This window comes from Glossina fuscipes, unplaced genomic scaffold (genome assembly GCF_014805625.2).
Source record: "Glossina fuscipes isolate IAEA_lab_2018 unplaced genomic scaffold, Yale_Gfus_2 221, whole genome shotgun sequence".
Taxonomy (NCBI): Eukaryota; Metazoa; Arthropoda; class Insecta; order Diptera; family Glossinidae; genus Glossina; species Glossina fuscipes.
In genome coordinates this window covers 1209653-1228595 of record NW_023998564.1, presented here as the reverse complement: position 1 = coordinate 1228595, position 18943 = coordinate 1209653, and the positions used below count along the sequence as shown (strand labels likewise).

Genomic DNA, 18943 nt, shown 5'->3' with positions numbered 1-18943 from the left:
TCATTGGTTAACCAGAGCGAAGTACATCTTTGCCATTGCAATTTTTAGAACGACAGTGAGCAAACGATCTATGCGCTGCTGCCTTCGACAGATAATCCTGACCGCAATTAACCGAAATTTTCCCTCGGCTCGAGTAGCTTGTTTGTCTTTCTCGTAACGAAAGTACAATATATACCAGATAAATAACCCATTAGTAATCTTGGACCGAAGAAGACCATAGGTAGGGAAGGATGCAGAATGGCCTAGAGCTGCCGATCTGCCCGTTCGTTAAGTAGGCTTCGTACGTTTGTTTACGCCTGTAATATATTAAGGTTGTGCGAATGTATTCAACAGCCAGTAAGACTTGTGATAGGCCCATACCGATCGATTTAGAAAGTCATTCCGAAGCTTGTATGTCTGTCAATCCGTCTGCATACAGGTTGCACCTTTTTGGATATTTTGATGACATTTGTCATCTTATCGTGGCTCAAGAAGTGCAGTTGAAAATGGTTCGGATTGGATGGCTTTTTCAACCACTTTCCGTATAAAGTATTATTTTGAAAAATAGTTGAATAACTTTACGAAGCGAAGTAGTGCGGCGCTATAATATTTTGCCTGCTTTAATGTTCTTACTCGTTATTAAATAATTTGTTATAGATGTCGATGCTTCTCCATCTTAAGAGTTCTTATAAATCTCTTATAAATAATAATTTGCTTAATTTAGCTGAAATTTAAAATTGTAACTGAATTGAAATTGAAGCTAGCGCTCAGAGTGCGTCTCGAGGGTATCAGTCAGATAATTCTTGTCGTTTTTTATTCGGATTTTATCAAGTTTATGGGTTAGACAAATCTAATTTTAGGTTCCCCTAAAACTAATTGAGTTTCAACCGGCATTAACGAATTCCTTACATATTCAAAAATGTTTTTTATAGCTTACCATGCATATGAGTTATAGAGCCATAAACGCTTTCAACGTTGTAATTCTTTCTTAGGCAGTATTTTAAAATTACAAATAAAAAAATTAGTCTAAGAAATTATGATATTTATTATTCGTTTATTTTATATAAATACTGTTTTTTTTCTTCTGTTTTTTGATAATTTTCAAATTTAAATATTGATCTTTTAACTTCTATAGGCGGTACAAGGGCAATGAGAGTGTATTAAGATTTTTTAAATTATAAAAATTTTATAATTTTGTTGATACTCGCCCCCACCACCAGAGAAATTTATTCTTCATTTCGTTCGATGGACTCGGAAATACTTCTCAGAAACTCGACAAATTATACATAATTAAGTGTCTGTCACTCCGCTCTCGGTCTTACTACGGCTATGCCTCGCTCTTTGTCCTCACAAATGATACATCGTAATAATTAAGAGTATCTTTCTCACTATTTCTTCGTCCTTCAGCTCGTATTCACAGTTTTTCCATAATTTTAAGCAATATAGATTTAAAATTCCGTCTATCCTTCCAACTAATTCTTTATTTTTCTGATTGTCTCTACAAATTACACATGATTTTAGTCCACATGAACTTAAACATTCGTATCTATCTTATCACCAATTCTCTTTCGGTTCGTCTGACAAGTCTATGTTTTTCTATCCGCAGGATCTTGAAACAAGTAAGCTCCAATATACCTGATAGAATAAAGAAATCCCTCACAAATCCGTTTGCATATGAGGTACAGATAAAATATAAAAAATCATAAAAATCATTTCGTTATATTTTATTTACTATTCTCAATCACCATTCATTGAACGATCATTTATTAAGAAGAACAGTAGTTAAGAAAAACTTTTGAGAATTTTTTATATACCTTGTAGAGGTGGTGAGGTGGTATAAGAATCGACTCTGAGGCGAATACGTTTGTCTTTGTTGGAATTTTAATTTTAATTGTTTAATGTATGAAAGTTGAGAGGAGGGAGATACAAAACAGGAAAATAATTGTCGATTGTTTGTGCTTTCGCTCTGGCACTTCATTTAATATGTATTAACAACAAATGGAAGCTTTTATCATTCAAAAGTTTTGCATAGGTTTTTTTTTATATATTGTATTTTATAATGAAGGTTAAATATTATGAGAAAAAAATATTTAGTAAAAGTTTAATTTAAAAATTTATTTATTTACTTTTTAAATGACTAAACTTATGGGGTAGAAATAAAGTAAAAATATAAGTAAGTATTTTTTTATTTATTTGAATATATATTTTATTGGGCAAAAAATACTGCTTGTGCAAAACCTCTATCGTTAATGGTTAATAGTAGTCAAGGGCTTAAAATTCATATGAAATTAAATATTAATTTTTATTTATTTATGAAGTTTCTTTTATATGCCTTAAGAACATGTCTAATGTTTTATTTTTTATTAACTAAATCATTATCTTCAGATTATGTCCTGTGAACGAATATTGCTATTAAATTGATTTTAATAAATAAGGCATGACATGAGGCGTTTATATTATTAGTGCTATTTGGTGCGTAAACATTTATGCAAGTATGTGCATATGTATGGTAAGTATGTATGTGCCGATGGTTTTTGGAAGTTCTATATTAATTAATCTTGTCGTCTGCTACTGTATATATTGATTTAAAATTCGAGTTTTTAATTGTCTTTTTTCTCATTTTCCATTTTATTGTACTATAGTGTAGTGGCACTCTTATATTTTATACTGCATATGTTAGTTTGCCTATACACAAGACCACCATGAGCGTGAGCATAAAGATCGGATCGTATTTTGAGAGAAATGAACTTAACAGGAAGTCAATGCAGGCTTATCGTCACATCAAAAAAAAAACAACAACAAACGTTTAATTCTTATTACACAGGTTACGCAATATTTGGCCGTTTACTAATTTTTCCTTCCAGATGGAAAGTTTAAAAATTACCCTCAAAGAGTCTGGAGATTGGCATTTCCTTGTCTATCAATTTATAGCTTGGCAGGCTCCTTGTTTCAGACTTCGCCAAAATCACAAAAATTGTAATAGAAAGACAGAGTTTGCAGCTGTATTCTTGTTTGACCAATCAGGCTTGGAAATGAGTGGGTCGAGAATAAATACAAGTTCTCTATAAGTGGCATTAGACCTTCCATTAGTTTCTTTTTGAGGTTATACTGTATTTTCTTAGTCAAAATTTATTACCTCAACTGAATCCATGAAAGCTTATGCAAGTTATCCAAACGTTTAGTCTGTCTCGTTTCATCAAAAAGACAAATTTACTTAAAGCCTTTTTAAAAAATAACAAGCGGCGTAGAAACGGTATTGCTGCCTTCGACTTAGTAATAGAAAGTCAGAAAAATTGCTCTGAACTGATTTTTACAATGTCGGCTCTTTCGAAACTAAGTGAAAGAATTGTATGCCTTTGCAGAACTTTCTTAATGGCAATTAAGTTTCTGCTGCGGTATGGACGGCGCAGGGCTAAACCTACCTATTTTCGGTATATAATTTATACTTATAATTTTTGGACATGATAACTTCACTGTGGTAAGTTTCGACTATATAGATCGCTTTTTCGGTTCTCTTGTTAAATAATGTTTCTACTGGGCAGCAATTTTTTGTGTGATGAAATATTATGATAAAGATAAGTGCGGAATTATATTAGACAAAGTGGTATAGGGTATTTAAAAGTCGGCTTTGACTGGCTATTAAATTTCTACTTACTCTGCTAATCTACTTGGAATTTGGTAGAAAAATTTATTAGAAGAGTTCATTAAACATGTTTGCATAGTACCCTGCGGATATCAATCGATGAAACAACTCATGATAGTCATATGTTCACTTTAAGATTCACCTTAAGGCGAATATATCTTTTTTGTTTTAGTTGTTTGTTTTTTAGGTTTATTGAGATCCTTTTTGGTTTTTTGAGTTTCATTTTTTGATTTTTTTTGTTGCTTATGGTTTTTTTATAATACAGACGATTTATACAATAATTATTAATTTATATTAATAATGTATTAATACTAATAATAATAACTCTACAATATGTGAAAACGAGGCCATAAAATCGAAATAACTTTAAGGTGGAATTAAAAATTGAATTACTAAAGAATAATAGAAGAACTATGCTTTTTCGGTTGCTCTAAAAAAGAGTTTGGCTCATCAGTATGTTTTACACACCTAACATATTACCGCATACTTTTATTTAAGTGAAATCGTTAATCCTTTCACTCAAATTTAGAGCATTTTGCGCAGACTGATTGTAATTCATCTAAATTTTTTGTTTTATATATTGTCTAGACCTTTCAAATAAATTTACAAAGTATGAAATTAAAGGCTGCCGTGCAATTTAGATCGCATACTCATCAGTATTAAAAACTTTACCGCACTTGAGATTTGACCCACGACCATTGAGTACCTCATGCGAATATAAATGTGTAGCAATCTACTAAATATTTCTTATTGGCAGCTTTAGTACGTACGCTCACTTCCACATTTCTCGTATCCGTCAATGAAAAGATTAAACCAATATTAACAAAATAGTGAACATGTGGCATTTATAGTGAACGTGTTAAGTGTTAACGTTGGCTTAATAGCTTTATTGCGGATATGCTGAATATTGACAAGCCTTATATATCGATTGTACCGTCGCGCAGCGTTATTCATAAAACATGTTATAAAAGCTAGCAGTTGAGAGAATATGGATCAAATCCCTAATGATTATCAATGTAATCCAATAAAGAGATGCTAACAGGGCTATTGGCAGACTACATCGTTTATGGAAAATATTAGTTAACGAGTCTCTTCCTGGATTCCCAGAGAATGAATAGAGTTTGGAATGTTTTCTTTAAAATTGTCTTCGTAAGCTTTGCTGAGGTCTACAGCGTGTAGACTTGAGTCTGTGCAAGAACGTCTTTCAGATTAGAGAGGAAGTTAGTTCCTTAATCCCATAAAGATGATCGACGAGTCAGTCCTAGATTTTGTAGAAATTCCACTTTCAGTAGGATCAGTAACCCGCTGATTTTTCTTTTATTATGCGACACATGGAATAGGTTTTACGATATATGCTCACTACTTTAATCCCATAAAGATAGTTGATGAGTAATTTTCGATTCATTCAGGCCTAGATTTTGTAGAAATCCATTTTTTGGATAGGGAAAACATTCATCACAGCCCATGGTTTTCTTCGTGATTATGCAAAGTATTGAAAAGGCTTTTTACGTATGCGTATTTTAAGCATTCCAAAAAAGTAAAATAAACACTTTTCTAAACTAGCGCACTGATCTGTCACATATATGTTGCGTTGAATTGTATTATATATACATGTATATGTGACGGTAGATAGCGAATAATTTAATGGGAATGACTTAGAGAGTGATCAACGCTTGCTTGTTGTTTAAGACGAAAGATAAGTCTATTTTGGAAGTAAACAAAAAATAAATTCATTCTTGTACAATATGCTTGTTTACTGGTCCTTCTATTCCCCTCACTTTCTTTTTAGTTTGTGGTTCTCCTGACACTACGGCAGCAGAAGGTGTGTATTCCAATGTGAGCAACGTTCTTTTAATTGCCTGAAGTAATTGATTGCATTCGGCAATTCCGAATTTTTGATCCTCAAGATAACTGTAAATTTTTTCTTCTTTTTTTACGTCTAGTTGAAGAGTAAGGGTTTGCATCAAACTTTAGTAAAATGTTGTCTTAAGCTTAAAACTTGTTTAACGATAAATGGGATGTGCATGAGAATGTATGTAAATGAGAAGAGAGTTGTAAAAGCTATTCATCTTTTTCAACCAGCCAGCCGGTTTTAAGCTTTTTAAGAAATTCTCAGAAAATACCCAAATGAATGAAATTTAAAAGGTATGTACGTCTTAGTTAAATAAATGAACCTTAAAATATTTTAAACTAAATACAAGTGAAAAAAAGAAAATTATACAATAAACAAAAGCAATATGCTCTCGTAACAAAATATTAAAATAATTAATAGTTAATTATAATAAGAAAGAAATACATGAACGATTAAAAAATTAATCGTTTTTTTTTTAATTGTGCTACAGCTACGTTGAAAGTAGTTTACAAAACCGTTAATATTTGGGCGAAGAAGGAAAAGTGTTATGAGCAACGAAAACTGCATTTACTGCTAATTTAATGCAATGGCGGTGGCGTACGATCTGGAGACTTTGAGATCAAAAGATTCTTGGGCACATGTTTATTTATAAAGTCCCGCTGCAGCAATTGATTATCGTGATGCTGTTGATGTTTCTGTTTGCGTTTATGACTCTGTTTGCGATGGGAACCGTGCGACTGGCGATAGTTTGTTGGTTGTTCTAAAAAACTTAAGTCACCATAATATGGATTATGTTTGAGTGAACTTATAGTTGTGGTAAGATTCCGTTTCCACACTCCAAAAGGGCAATTGGTGACAGTGCGCCAGTCAGGCACATTTACACCGAGACGTTGGCACTCGTGAGCATAGGCAGCAAAACTGTCACAATGACACATCCCGGTTGGGCATTCACAAACATCCATTTTGCATGAATCGATAAAATTAATCGGATTAAGGCTACTATCACAGTTACCGAATAATGCAGATTCGCGCAATGGTTTGCAAAAGGCATTCGATTTGCGTTGCTTGCATGTCGGCTGCGCAGCGATATTTTCTAAACGACGTGAACACGATTTGGGGCCACCGACTTTCCAAGAATTGGCGAAACGCCAAACCTCCTGATCGGAATGATTGACACCGTCTCTACTAGTAAGGTCGTCACGCACTAGTCCATTGTAATTGCCACATAGGCCACACAGACGTCTTTTATAACTGGAAGGTACAATAATTTGTAAGAAGTTATTACCGTCCCATTCAACATTCAATCCTAGCTCAGTCTTCAGCATAATGCTATTGTTAATCCGTTCCAAATTTGTCACCACTCCTTGACTATAGGGCAAAGGAGTCCGGCTGCCATTAATTTTAACGCGTAACTTTTGTCCCAAATTCACTCGCAAACCTTTTAATTTAAGAGTAACTGTTTTAGCCCACGAAGAACGATTAGTCGTTCGGCCGTCATTAGTTAGCCGTATGGAAAATGTATGATCTCGACAATCCGCTGCCAGTAAATACTTACACGAGCCTTGAAAACTATAGAATTTGCCATCGAAAGTTCTAAAATGTGGATCTCCGAAGACGGTGCAAGTACCGGCTGTTTCAATGCATTGAGGGCAACATTCTCCATTAGGTATCTTAAGCTCTTCATTTAAACTACACTTTACAGGGGGGCACATCATTTCCGAACACTGTATACCACCACCAATGCAACGACACGAACGACATGGACTTATGTTCCAAGTTTCATTTGTCTGATACGTTTTCCCAAGGTAAATGCACTCACTGCGCACTTCAGAGGTAAGACAACGCGGGCAACAACCGTCCATTTCTTGGTATTCGGGTGAGCATTCCAGTATGGGACAAGTCTTGCGCTTGCAAATACTTGTACCATTAAGGCAAGTACAATTTGTACAACGGTCCGGATTAAAACCAATTTTATCGTAAAAGATTTTATTGTTAAAAAAGCATTTTCCTGATATTTGGAAGAGAAGAATGGAACAAATGGGAAAGAATAGAAAAAATAGAAAAAAAGCTTTTATAGAATTTATTTTTTTTTACATACCTGGTAATGGCATAAATTCTCTTTGCTCCGTGCAACGTGGACAACATTCGTTGGGATGCAGTTTCTGCCTAGTAATTGGACATTGTAAGACAGGACAAGTCTTCTTCACACATTTCAATTGGCTACCGGTACACTGACAAACTAAACAACGATCATCGATTGAAGCCACAACCGTTTGACCTTCTTGCACATATTGCCCGTTAATCTTACAGCCTTTAAATAGGAGAAGAACACGATTTTAAAGTCATTATTGCAATCGTGTAATAAATATATTTTTTTGGCTTTGTAAGCATTATTTCTTTTTGGTCAAATAATTAGAAGCTAAAATACATTTAAGTTTGCTTAACATGATGAATCATGAATAATTTTTTTGTACGAACGGCTTAATAAGTTTCAAGTTTCATGTTTTGTTACTCATTATTATTTATTTCTTTTTCATTTTATTTTTTCTACTTAGGCATTATTTAAAGATTATTGACCCATTTTATCATATTTTGAAATATGTAAAGTTGCACAATGTGACACAGCATAAACTTTTTCACTGTAATGAAAAAATTTGTAATTGATACAGCAATCAGTGCCAGAGTCCATCACAAACACATATACTAAAATACACTTCTCTTTTGATTTTTTTACTAAATATGTTCTTCAAAAGATCGTGTAAACTGAAGCCTTGTAAAACGAGAGATGTTTAATTAATTAATGTCAAATGAAACAACTAAAAAAGTTATATTTGTCTGTGATAGAATCTACTTACTATACCTACCAAAATTTACCCAAAAAAGACTGAAAAAAATAGAAAAACTAAATATTTACGTTGCATAAATGTCTTCATATTTGTAGAATGCATGTGAAATTTTGAGCACGCATCTATTGTTGACTGTAAATAATGAGCAAAGAATTTGGAAAGCAGTTTATGTGAAATTATAGACATGTCCGTTAATCGACTGGGCTCGCTTTGCCAAACTTGAAGTCCATAGCCTTAATATCTGGGTTCAGAATAAAAATGAGTTCAATTATAGTTAAAATCGTGTACATCTGTTTCGACAAGATTAAAGAAAGTCGAGAATGCTTTTATTGGAATCGTGCGTAATTTGAGAAAATCGCAAACCGATTTCTATCAATACGCTTTCTTAAATCAATCTATATTGCATAAAATAAGTATCAGGGACAGATTTGAAGATGAATTTGTCACATCTGCAGTCCACGTTCTGTCATATTCACGGCAACACCGTTAACAGACCCATATGCAAGCAACTTACTTACTTTGACACGTTGGACAGCATTCGCCTGGTTTTGGTTTTGTTAACTGATTGTCATCGCATTGCGTATAACATTTCATGATTGTTTCGGTAATAACGCTGCCAACGCATTTATAAGTGCGGCAAGGATCATCTGGATCAGACCATTCAGAACCGCTTATATATGGAACACCACGATATATACAATCTGAAAAGTTTTCTTTGTTTATTTTTGGTGTTTGCAAGCACGTAAAAATTACTTTCGATTCTAAGAATTGCTATGCGCATACCTTTACATTTGCTGCAACAAGTATCTGAGGTTTTCTTCTCTAACAGGTAGCAATCATCAATGGATGGGCACATTTTTTGATCGCATTTCACGAAGCCATTCTAAAAGAAGAATAATAGAAAGAATATATTTGTTGAATACCGTATGCTTTGCATAACTTTATATATGAAAGGCTTTCCGAATTTATTATTAAAATATTTTATTATTTTCAAGTTTTCCTTTTTTTTTGTGCAAAAAACTATATGTTTCACCTTTCTAATACAAAGAAGTAAGAAGAATATAGTCGGGCAAGTCCGACCGTTGGATACCCTACAGTATTTCGTCTAGTACAGTTATTCGCTCTTTCCCTGCGAAGACATAATTTATATGAAAGCCCGCACGAGGTGATCCAAATTTAGAAAAACTTTACTTTCGAAAAATTTTATTTTTCCCTTTCCGCCATAAAAAGTTATAAATTAGACTTTCTCTTCATATAATGGCTTGCTTTTCATGATAACCTTTACAGAACTTGTGGTTTAAAAAATTGATCAATGCGGTCCAAATCCCCTCCACTTAATTTTTTTTGCTAAATTGATACTATGGACTAATTTTCATCATAAAATATTAAAAGTTAACCGTTTCCTCAACGATTTACTGTTTATAAGCAAACCTAAATGGAGTGGGATCCAAGAAATAGATCGATGTGGTCCATATTTGGTCCACCTAAATTTTAAGTCAAATTACTACCATGAACAAATTTTTATCTCAAAACATTGACAAGTAAGCCTTTTTGGCATATAAGAGTTTTTCTTCGTGGAGTATCCTTATATGCGGTGGTATCCAAAAAATAGATCTACGTGGTCCAAATTCCATATGGTTGATTCCCTTGTCAGTTTACTATTATGAAAAAATTTTCATCATGAAATATTGAAACTTACCATATGAAAATTCAGCCTTCGTATAAACGGTTATAGAGGAAGGAATTTAAAAAATTACTCAGCCGAACCAAATTTTTCATACCAATTTTAAACGTCGAAACAATATTATTTGAACGTTAAAAAGCAAGACGGACAGGCGGAAAGGCACGCTTAAATCAATTCAGAAATTGGTTCTTAATCGATCGGTGTAATAAGAGGTGAGGGTATGTGAAGTCTTCATGGTTAACATTTCCTGTACAATAAATGGTGTAGGGCATAACAACTATATAAAAATAAGATCTACACTCTTCTACAACTTTTAACGTTAAACCAATTCACTTATTAGAAAATTAAACGTCTTGGCCGGACTTGAAAAGGCTGTTGTCGCACATATGCCAAAATATCACTTTTTACTATATTTCTGCTCGCGTCCAGATAATGAAGAAACAAGTAATAAATAGCCTTTACAAAAACTTCACGTTTTTCTTGTATTTGTTGTTGTTTTTCTTCTTTTATTTTTGTTAATGAGCTTAGCATAAATTGAGTCAATAGTAATAAGAATAACAACAAAAAGTTGTTTAATCAGTGGATTTGTGCAAATTAGCCATTATTTGCATAAATCTTATTAAATATGCCTTAAAGTTGATGTCACAGAGCTTATGCGTTGTCGACGATTTCAGTTAATAGGCACATAAACGGGTAAGCATGCACATACGTAATTCTGCAATGCACGTATTTATTTATATCGAGTTTATGCTTAGATTACCTCAAAGTCATTATAAATGTTACTTAATTTGTACGTATGGTTAAATATTTCAGAGCAGTAAACCAAGTTAAGAGTGCGTCACACATGTAACAGCAGCTGGGTGGCATAAACGTATAAAGTGTTCAAATACAGGCACATGCATATGTAATGATATACATATACGCTCGTCTTATGTTTGTGCAATAAATGTGCTTCGATTTCTCGTAACCAAGTGTGAAGGATGAGGTTACATTAAATTGATCATTTTGTTTGCCACCTTAAGAAGTGCGTAATGAAAAGGTCGCAAAGTGCAAAATGTTTTGTAACCACATTTATTTGCGTCACTGCTTATGTGACCCTATGGATGCCCGTCCGCTTTGTCTGTTTAAGCACCTGCTGTGCGCCTACGCACGAGCTTACATCTGTTTTCTTGCTGTCCATCTGGTAAATTGTTGATAGTCATCTTACGTTCATCTCGTCAACTTACGTTTACATTCACTTTCGCTCTGTCGATCTGCTAATATTTACCCGACGCTCGTTTCTGGTCCGTTTGTCCCCTTCACCTGCTCCGCCGTTGTCTTTTTGTCTGTCTATTTCTGTCTGCCTATTCGTGAATTTATATGTATATGCAAATAAAATCTATAGATAATACAAAAAGCGGAATAACACTCGAATTTTTATCAAAGTCTGACGTATGTAGATAGAAGCCCACCCGCAAGTCCACCCGCTGTCCAATCGCAACAATAATATAAAACAGATTATTATATTTCATTTTGAAAGCACGTTCTAAAAATTCGGCTTAAGACACGAACACATTTTTTTTTTTAACTTTTTTTTACTTATTTTTTCTCACACTTTTACATAGGTATTTATTATGTCTGACTGCGCTTGTATGTCTCGATTTATGAATTCGTCTGATTACATTTAATTTCATACAAGTTTCAGTAAATTTATTATTAGTTTTTATTATTCATAAAAAAGTATTTAACAACAGTTGCAATTCATGACTCATCGATCATTCACTGCCTAAGAAAAGCTATCATGCTTAAAGGCTTGATTTAGGCAACTTTGCAAAACTAATTTTGTTGCTCTTACAGTGTACACATAAATTGGATCAAATCGTTTGCGCTTGTAATTTATACGACCGCAATATGGGTTAAGTTTGGGAAAGAGATTTTTAAAAAACTCACATTATATTAAAAAGTGAGAGTTGATAAGCCAACAAAAAAAAAGAATAATAATAAAAATAATGCTCTAAGATATTGATTTAATCAATCGAAAATAATTGGTGTTTAAAAATATTCCAAAACTGTGCACATTGTAAACATGCAGCGGGCTCTGACTGACCAATCGTTGATCTTTGAAAAGATGGAGACGATCGCAATTTATTATCTTGAAACGGAGCAAAATTTTATCAGAAGTTAACCATTTATTTAAGGCAACCTATAACAAGATGTTTAGTATTTAGACATCACATGTGAACTCCCGTGTGAGATATTGAACGTCGTAAAATCGGACTAATTTTGAAGAATTTCATTACCGAGGATTAATAGTAAATTATGTAGGAAAAACCGTAGATTATGGAAGTTAACACAGGTATTGCGATTTCGGTAAGAGCTCGGAAACAGTATTATGTCCCGTTAGCATCATGTTAATACGTTTGGCAAATAAAAAAGAATAGAAAGAATCAAAGTTGTAAAGTTGAGAGAACTAACGTTTACTCGCACCTAAGGCAATTGATGGTTGTAATGGGCGCATGGAGTGATAACTTTCTTTTTTTTTCATTTCATTGTAACCCTCTTGAATAGTATGTATCATTAAAACTGCTCGCAGAAACCTAATGCGATGCAATAAAGACGAAAGGAGAGCGTAAATTGTAAACATTGCTTGCCAACGCATACTTTATGCCTTTTTTTACAATTATGTTATTGGGATTTGAAATGTAATATAACGCAATCGTTTTCTTTTTTTTAAGACCGTGTGCGCATATGTATGCTTTCTAACTATGCAGATAAATGTTGTAATTGGAAGCCTGCTTAAAATAAAAATATTTACTAACATCGACAGCAGTCACAATTCAATTGAATCCTAAGCTAACTCGAACATTGTCTCATAAAAAATATTATGTTTTATGAAATAATCTATTAAAATACAATTTAATCGCCTACTGCTTGTTGTTCGGTCGACCTTTGTTTCTCTTTTTCGCAATTTTTTATGTCGTTTATATGCCAAGATTTTCTTATATTAAGGCTAATAACGAGGGCAATGGAACAGAAGATTATTACCATTTAACCGCAATATGTGTGCTTACTTTGATCATTTTTTCGTTAAAAAAAGCATTTATTAAGAAAAATTTAAATATTTTCCATTAATTTCTAAAGCTTTTTTCCGTCTTTCTGGCGACGTGGCGATCGTCTACCCATTTCCCCACTTCTCCAGCAATTTAAAACCGCGTGCTAAGGTGCTAACCCAAGTATTGCATACATCGGCACAATCTTTTTCGTACTCTTCTTCAGAACTTCCCATCCGATCAGCAACAGTGTATTGTTCAAAACGCCCGGCGACGTTGTCATGCCAGAGGATAACTTTGTGTCTTTTAGTCGCGATTGTTGGTCTTTTTTGCAACAATGCGTCGTCCGTAGAGATTTGCAATAAGAGAGCATCTCGTAATTCACTACACTTTTCTGATCCCGCCATATGCACAAAAACAATGGCTGTGCGTATTCCGCCCCAGCGTGGATGAGGATGGCTCTCCTGGACTAATTCATGACTTTTGGCTGTTGGGAATGTCATAGTAGGCCCATTTTTCATTGCTACAGAAAATTCTTTCTTTTTTGACTGGCAAGTAATGAAACCGTGATGCTGAAATGGTTAGAAATGGGATTTTCAGTCAATTCATATGGTAGCCATTTTCCCTTCTTTTGCATTTGTCCCAACGTCCCAACGTAAACGTCAAGAAAAAAGTTATTTCGTCAACTGCTAAGCTGTTGGAAAGTTTTATGAGATTTTGATGGGTTTTGTCCAATAAGTCTTCCAGTTTATTGTCTTCGAACTTTTTTAAACCTCCCGACCGCGCTTTGCCATTGATATCAGATTAGACGTTTGAAACTAGAACCGACAATTGAAGTACGATGGAGTAGCATCACGATAAATTTCTGATAACGTTTTGTGGGCCTCGGTAGGGGATTTTTTCAAATCAAACAATTAAACTGATGAATATGGAAAATGCAGTCTTGAGCGATCCATGATTAGCGTCTGTACACACTGACTAACTCAATCGTACTAAATGGAAAACTGTTATGTAAAAAAAAGGCCAAAATCATCGAATTTAACCTCTGCGTACGTTGATGCTTCATATTACTTTAATATTTCCACCAATAGACGTCGACAAACAAAACATATACAATCACATATTAAATTCGTGATTGCCTTTGTAGCAGACAGAAATTGGGCCATAATCATTATTAAATAAATAGTCGTGATCATTTGGAGATTTTGTTCCTCTGTGTCCTACTGCATGTTGGTAGGATCATAAAACTCGAAACACAAATTCTATCCAAAAAAAAAAAAAATGCTTCGCATTTTTAACCCAAGGAAGGCTTACGGGTTTATTATGATTCACAATTTTACTCAAAGTTGTGTTGTCTTTGTAGAATTCATATTAATGTTTACAATTTGCGATGACAGTTCTATAAATGAGCGTGTTGCTGCGCAATTACAATTTTCATTGTTTACAACTGAAATGTAATAAACTTTTAATTGTATTATAAATCACAATTCTGCTAATTTTGTGTTATTAATATACTATATGTGGTACAAGTCTGTATTAAGTTTGTATATGTGTATGCTCAGAAGGACATCAGATGAATCCATTTGTCATTATATCGATCGATTCAGAATCGTTTTCTTCGTTCAAGCTTATCAGTGCCTCTTGTCTTTTTGTGTACAGCTTACATAACTTTTGATATACTTTAGTGAAATTTGGTGCACTCACGTGCTTTCACACGAACAAACGCTGTTGAAATTGTTTTCGATCATTTCCCATATAACGTGTTGTTTTGAAAAGTCATCATATGAATAACTTACTGTAGGGCCCACTATAGTTACTTGTTGTACCCATCACCGAGATATGAGGGGTGTATTCACTTAGTCAATACGTTGCCAAAGCTCAAAAGCATTCGGCACCCTTCACAGTATATATATTCTTGTCCGTCTGTGTAATGATTGCTATAAACATTTACCTAGCAAAAGTGAGGCCAGGAAAATACGCCAAGTCGCTCGAAGGACACATTAACCACAAACTGAGAATACCTCCATTTTTCAAACGAAAAATATGAGCGAAGCCGCGTTGGCTTTTGTTCATATAATTTTTTCTCATCACAAAACAAAACAACAGTTATGTTTCTTTTCATTGTAAAAGCATTCTGTTCACGCGAGCTCTTATTTGGGAAGTGATTGAAAAAATTTACCTCCGTCATCCAAATTTTCTAGAATTAACTTTTAATTTAGATTGTCATTAGACTAGTCGTCGCCATAAAATAATCAAAAGTGAACATTTACATAACCGCTTGTTTTTCGTAGAAACGGGAGGTGGTTCAAAAAATTGGCCTGTGCTTTTCACATAAATATGGTATGCTGAAATATTATTATTAGCGATTTTTGTCTCGAAATTTTGAAAATTTAAAATTTTTGTCATTAAGTGCTTCTTCAAAATAAGGCCTTATGTAGATAACAGTCGTAAAAGCGTTTCGATACAAACTATTTTCCTTAGGGCTCAACGTTGGGCCAATAAGGCTCACTGGCGTGTACCAAAGCCTATGAAGCCAACTAAACCTATTGACATGCTTAAATCGATTTAGAGGAGTCTACTTCAATATCACAAGTCAATTGTTACAAACTAAAAGCCGGGTAAAATAAGAATCAAGTCCTGACAATAACATTCCCAGAATAACATCGCAGATACAGATTTAGAATATATTTATTGTATCATAGGTAAAATTTGCAATGAAAATAGTCACAAACGGTTTACGAATACAAAAGATTATTTGATTTTTATTTTTTTGGTTGCGGTGGTGGTGAAAATTCGCTTTGAGGTGCGCACACTTTTGATTGCTATTGTAAACAAGCAATTATCTGGACCATGTCTACATTTCCAGTTAATATATGATGACTACGTAAAAAGCTAGAAAAGCTCATTTCAATGATTAGTTTTTGGTAGTAGATGCAAACATCAGCAAAGAACATGTTAGGAAAGTGATTATGTTCAGTACGAATTGAATGTGCTGTTGTCCTACGTTTGTTTATATATCTTTTAAAAAGAGAACGGAACACATAGATCAATCATAGATTTGGCACTGTGTCGCCTCTGAAAAAAGAAAAAAATTCCTGAGTCCCAATCCTCAAATGGCAGTTGTTCGATTATTCGTTTAGTAGTTATCGTAATCTTCGCGAGACTGCTATTGTTAGTCCCAAAACAGTAAAAAATCTCAAGTTTGTCTGTTAATTGGAAAAATTGTCTTTTGATTTGACAAAACGTGTTAAAGCTCAGCGTGATCTTAAAGAATGACAATTTTCCGATAGTTCTCTGATTTTTAAACCAGCTATATGAACGATGATGATTCGAAACGCAGTGGAACCCGAAAAGAAAAAATCAAAAAATTCTGAAAAATTTTCATTGGCCAAGAAGCGAAGTTGGAAAAGTTGGTTGACTTCGGACAAATATCGGGGTTTCTTTTAGCAAATCATGGGTCGAAGGAGATCGTAGGAAGGGTAGTTTACAGAATCTTCCCATCCGATAAGAAGATTCGTCCGTCCGTTTCTTTTTATAAGGGTAAAGGACGTGTATTTCTTTTAGATATAATCGTCTGTGAATTGCCCATGGGACAAATGGTGGGTCAAACGATGATGTGGATGTCGAACTTGTGGCTAAAGGTACTACGATTAAATCGAGCTTGTGTCCACTTTTATTCCAAGCAAGTGAACTGATTTAAAAATTTCCTTTAATTAGATAAAAGGAAAAAGAATAGTTTTTACGTAATTGAAAATAGAAACCAAGTTAAGAGGTACGTGTCTGACTAACCGTAGAATTTTTTTGGAAAGTTGTCGTTATGGAACCCGGTGACTCTTTAATTAGTAGAAAAAAAAACCACTTCTTTTCGATCCATAATATCTGTCCATAATAGAATAATAGCAGTCCCTGACTGCTCCTCATTGCCCTAAACGATATTTAAATCATGATTGGTGCGAGATTGTACCTATATTGGGTGCTCGATCGACAAAGGGGCATTTCCTATCACTGTCGCCAGTGCTATCTGTTGATTATATTATGTAAACAGGGGACATCTCCGAATGATTTGTCACATAAAAACAAAAACCTTAAAGCCCGAGGAAGTGACCTTTCGTTAACTCCCCGTATTTGTTGACGTAGTGTCTAAATGGTGTCCTATAGCTCAATAACTCGTTAGCAGTTAACTTTTAGTGCATAGACAAGAAGCTAATAATAAAATTTGATTATTTGTGACTCTTATTCTTCGAGCATGTCTCTGAAGAATCTCTAAAAAAACTTTTAGGTCCTATGGAGGCAAATAGAAGAACTTCAAACTACATCGCTTGTGCAATATTGTGCTTTCTGGCAAACACGAAAAAAAGCGTTAATATACCACTTCAAGCAAGTAGAGAATGAGTGCAAACAAACCAAAGGGTTAATTGACTGAAGCGTTAAGAGTAAGATATGTAAAGGCATGTAAAGCCCAACGGCCGTCTGACTGGCTGGCGACTTATAAGTAGACAAACGCTTGTTATTGCGGCTACACAGGTGCCGCAGATGGCGCAGTTGGTCAGACTGACGACCGACTAATTCTTTCACCAAGCCTTCCAATGGCACTCAACTTTTCCACCGGCAGCTATTTAACTAAGCAGCAGCCTCTCAATCAGTTAAAGTGTATTAGCACTAACGTATATGTATATATATATGTATATATATATTTATTTGTTTTTTTTTTTTTCACCAACTAACAGACTGTTGCGTTACTTCACTGTGTGTAGATGTTTTTATTTGGCTCTTATTTAATCGCCTTTGGATTTTTCTCATATTCAGCTTTTCATGCTCTCTTCGCTCAAGCTTTTTCTAATACAGGTTCGTATAAAAAATGCAATTATTTTACGCTGTTTATATATAAGCTTTAAAATATAGATACATATATATATATACAAGCATATGAACATACGTTTATTCTATAAGCATGCATATCTGATTCACATGCTATCTAGCTATGTTGACGTGTTCATGATTGCATGGTTAATTTGTTTTTGTTTTTGTGTGTATTTATCTCTAATACGGCGCCAACTCATGCCAAACGATTTTTTTGCGGTTTGAATAAAGTTTAAAGATTGCGTTTACGTTTATCACACTGTATACCGTCGTCTCTTCATTTGATTGATCATATCTTTAACTAAAGCTTGTATGTTCGTGGCCTATAAAGTAAACTTAACTTGCTTCTATCAGCTGTTTAACGCAATTTACTAATTAGTGATTTAATTATTCTCGCCTCATACTGGAAAACATAATAAAATGTATAACAGTTTTATTTTTTTTCTTTAAGTAGCTCCGCATTATATTAAAAGTAAAGCATTGTACGCACAAGTTGAGAAAGGAGTCCGAGATGACCTTGGAAAATGTCAATTTAAATGGATTTAATTTCTTGTCTGCCGACGTACAGTTAGCTTTCGATTCATTTGCAGTACAATTTTTGTGTTTTACGACATAAGTAAGAATTGTGTTAGACAAAGTTATGTAGGGTATTTAATAATTGATCTAGCCCGACTATAATGTGTTGTTATTTGGGTCAATCCACATGCCGAAATTTTTGGGATATTTTGAGGAAATTTGGTAAGCTGGCGTGATTTGCCCATATACTTATCTTCAAAAGTGTTTATGGAAATAATCTGGGCCACGGGCCAGTATAGTATTTTTACTTGTTTATAATACATATGAAAGTTTACCCTTAAAATGTTTATGCCAACAGCTTATATAACTATAGACAGGCAGGGAAAAAACTTACTATCTTTTCTTTTATGAAAAGCAAAGGCAAACAAATCATACCAAAGGATACAGTTTAATTCGCATATTTAATCTCCATAGTTTTTACTTCATCTTAGAGGAAAATTACTGTTGTGAAGATTTATAATTTAACTATAAAAC

General features: G+C 33.9%; 1 protein-coding gene across 11 annotated transcripts in view; it reads right to left on the bottom strand.

Annotated features, from left to right (window-relative positions):
- Positions 1-5884: 5884 nt before the first annotated feature.
- Positions 5885-18943, bottom strand: part of LOC119642306 (BMP-binding endothelial regulator protein) — a 98716-nt gene continuing 85657 nt past the window's right edge. For all 11 annotated transcript variants that reach the window (XM_038041407.1, XM_038041409.1, XM_038041406.1 and 8 more), the window contains 4 exons: positions 9104-9203; positions 8839-9021; positions 7573-7785; positions 5885-7482 (listed from right to left, as the gene is read on the bottom strand). In XM_038041407.1, the coding sequence (XP_037897335.1) occupies positions 6053-7482; positions 7573-7785; positions 8839-9021; positions 9104-9203 (1926 nt within the window). In that variant the 3' untranslated portion in view covers positions 5885-6052. The remainder of the gene's footprint in view (positions 7483-7572; positions 7786-8838; positions 9022-9103; positions 9204-18943) is intronic.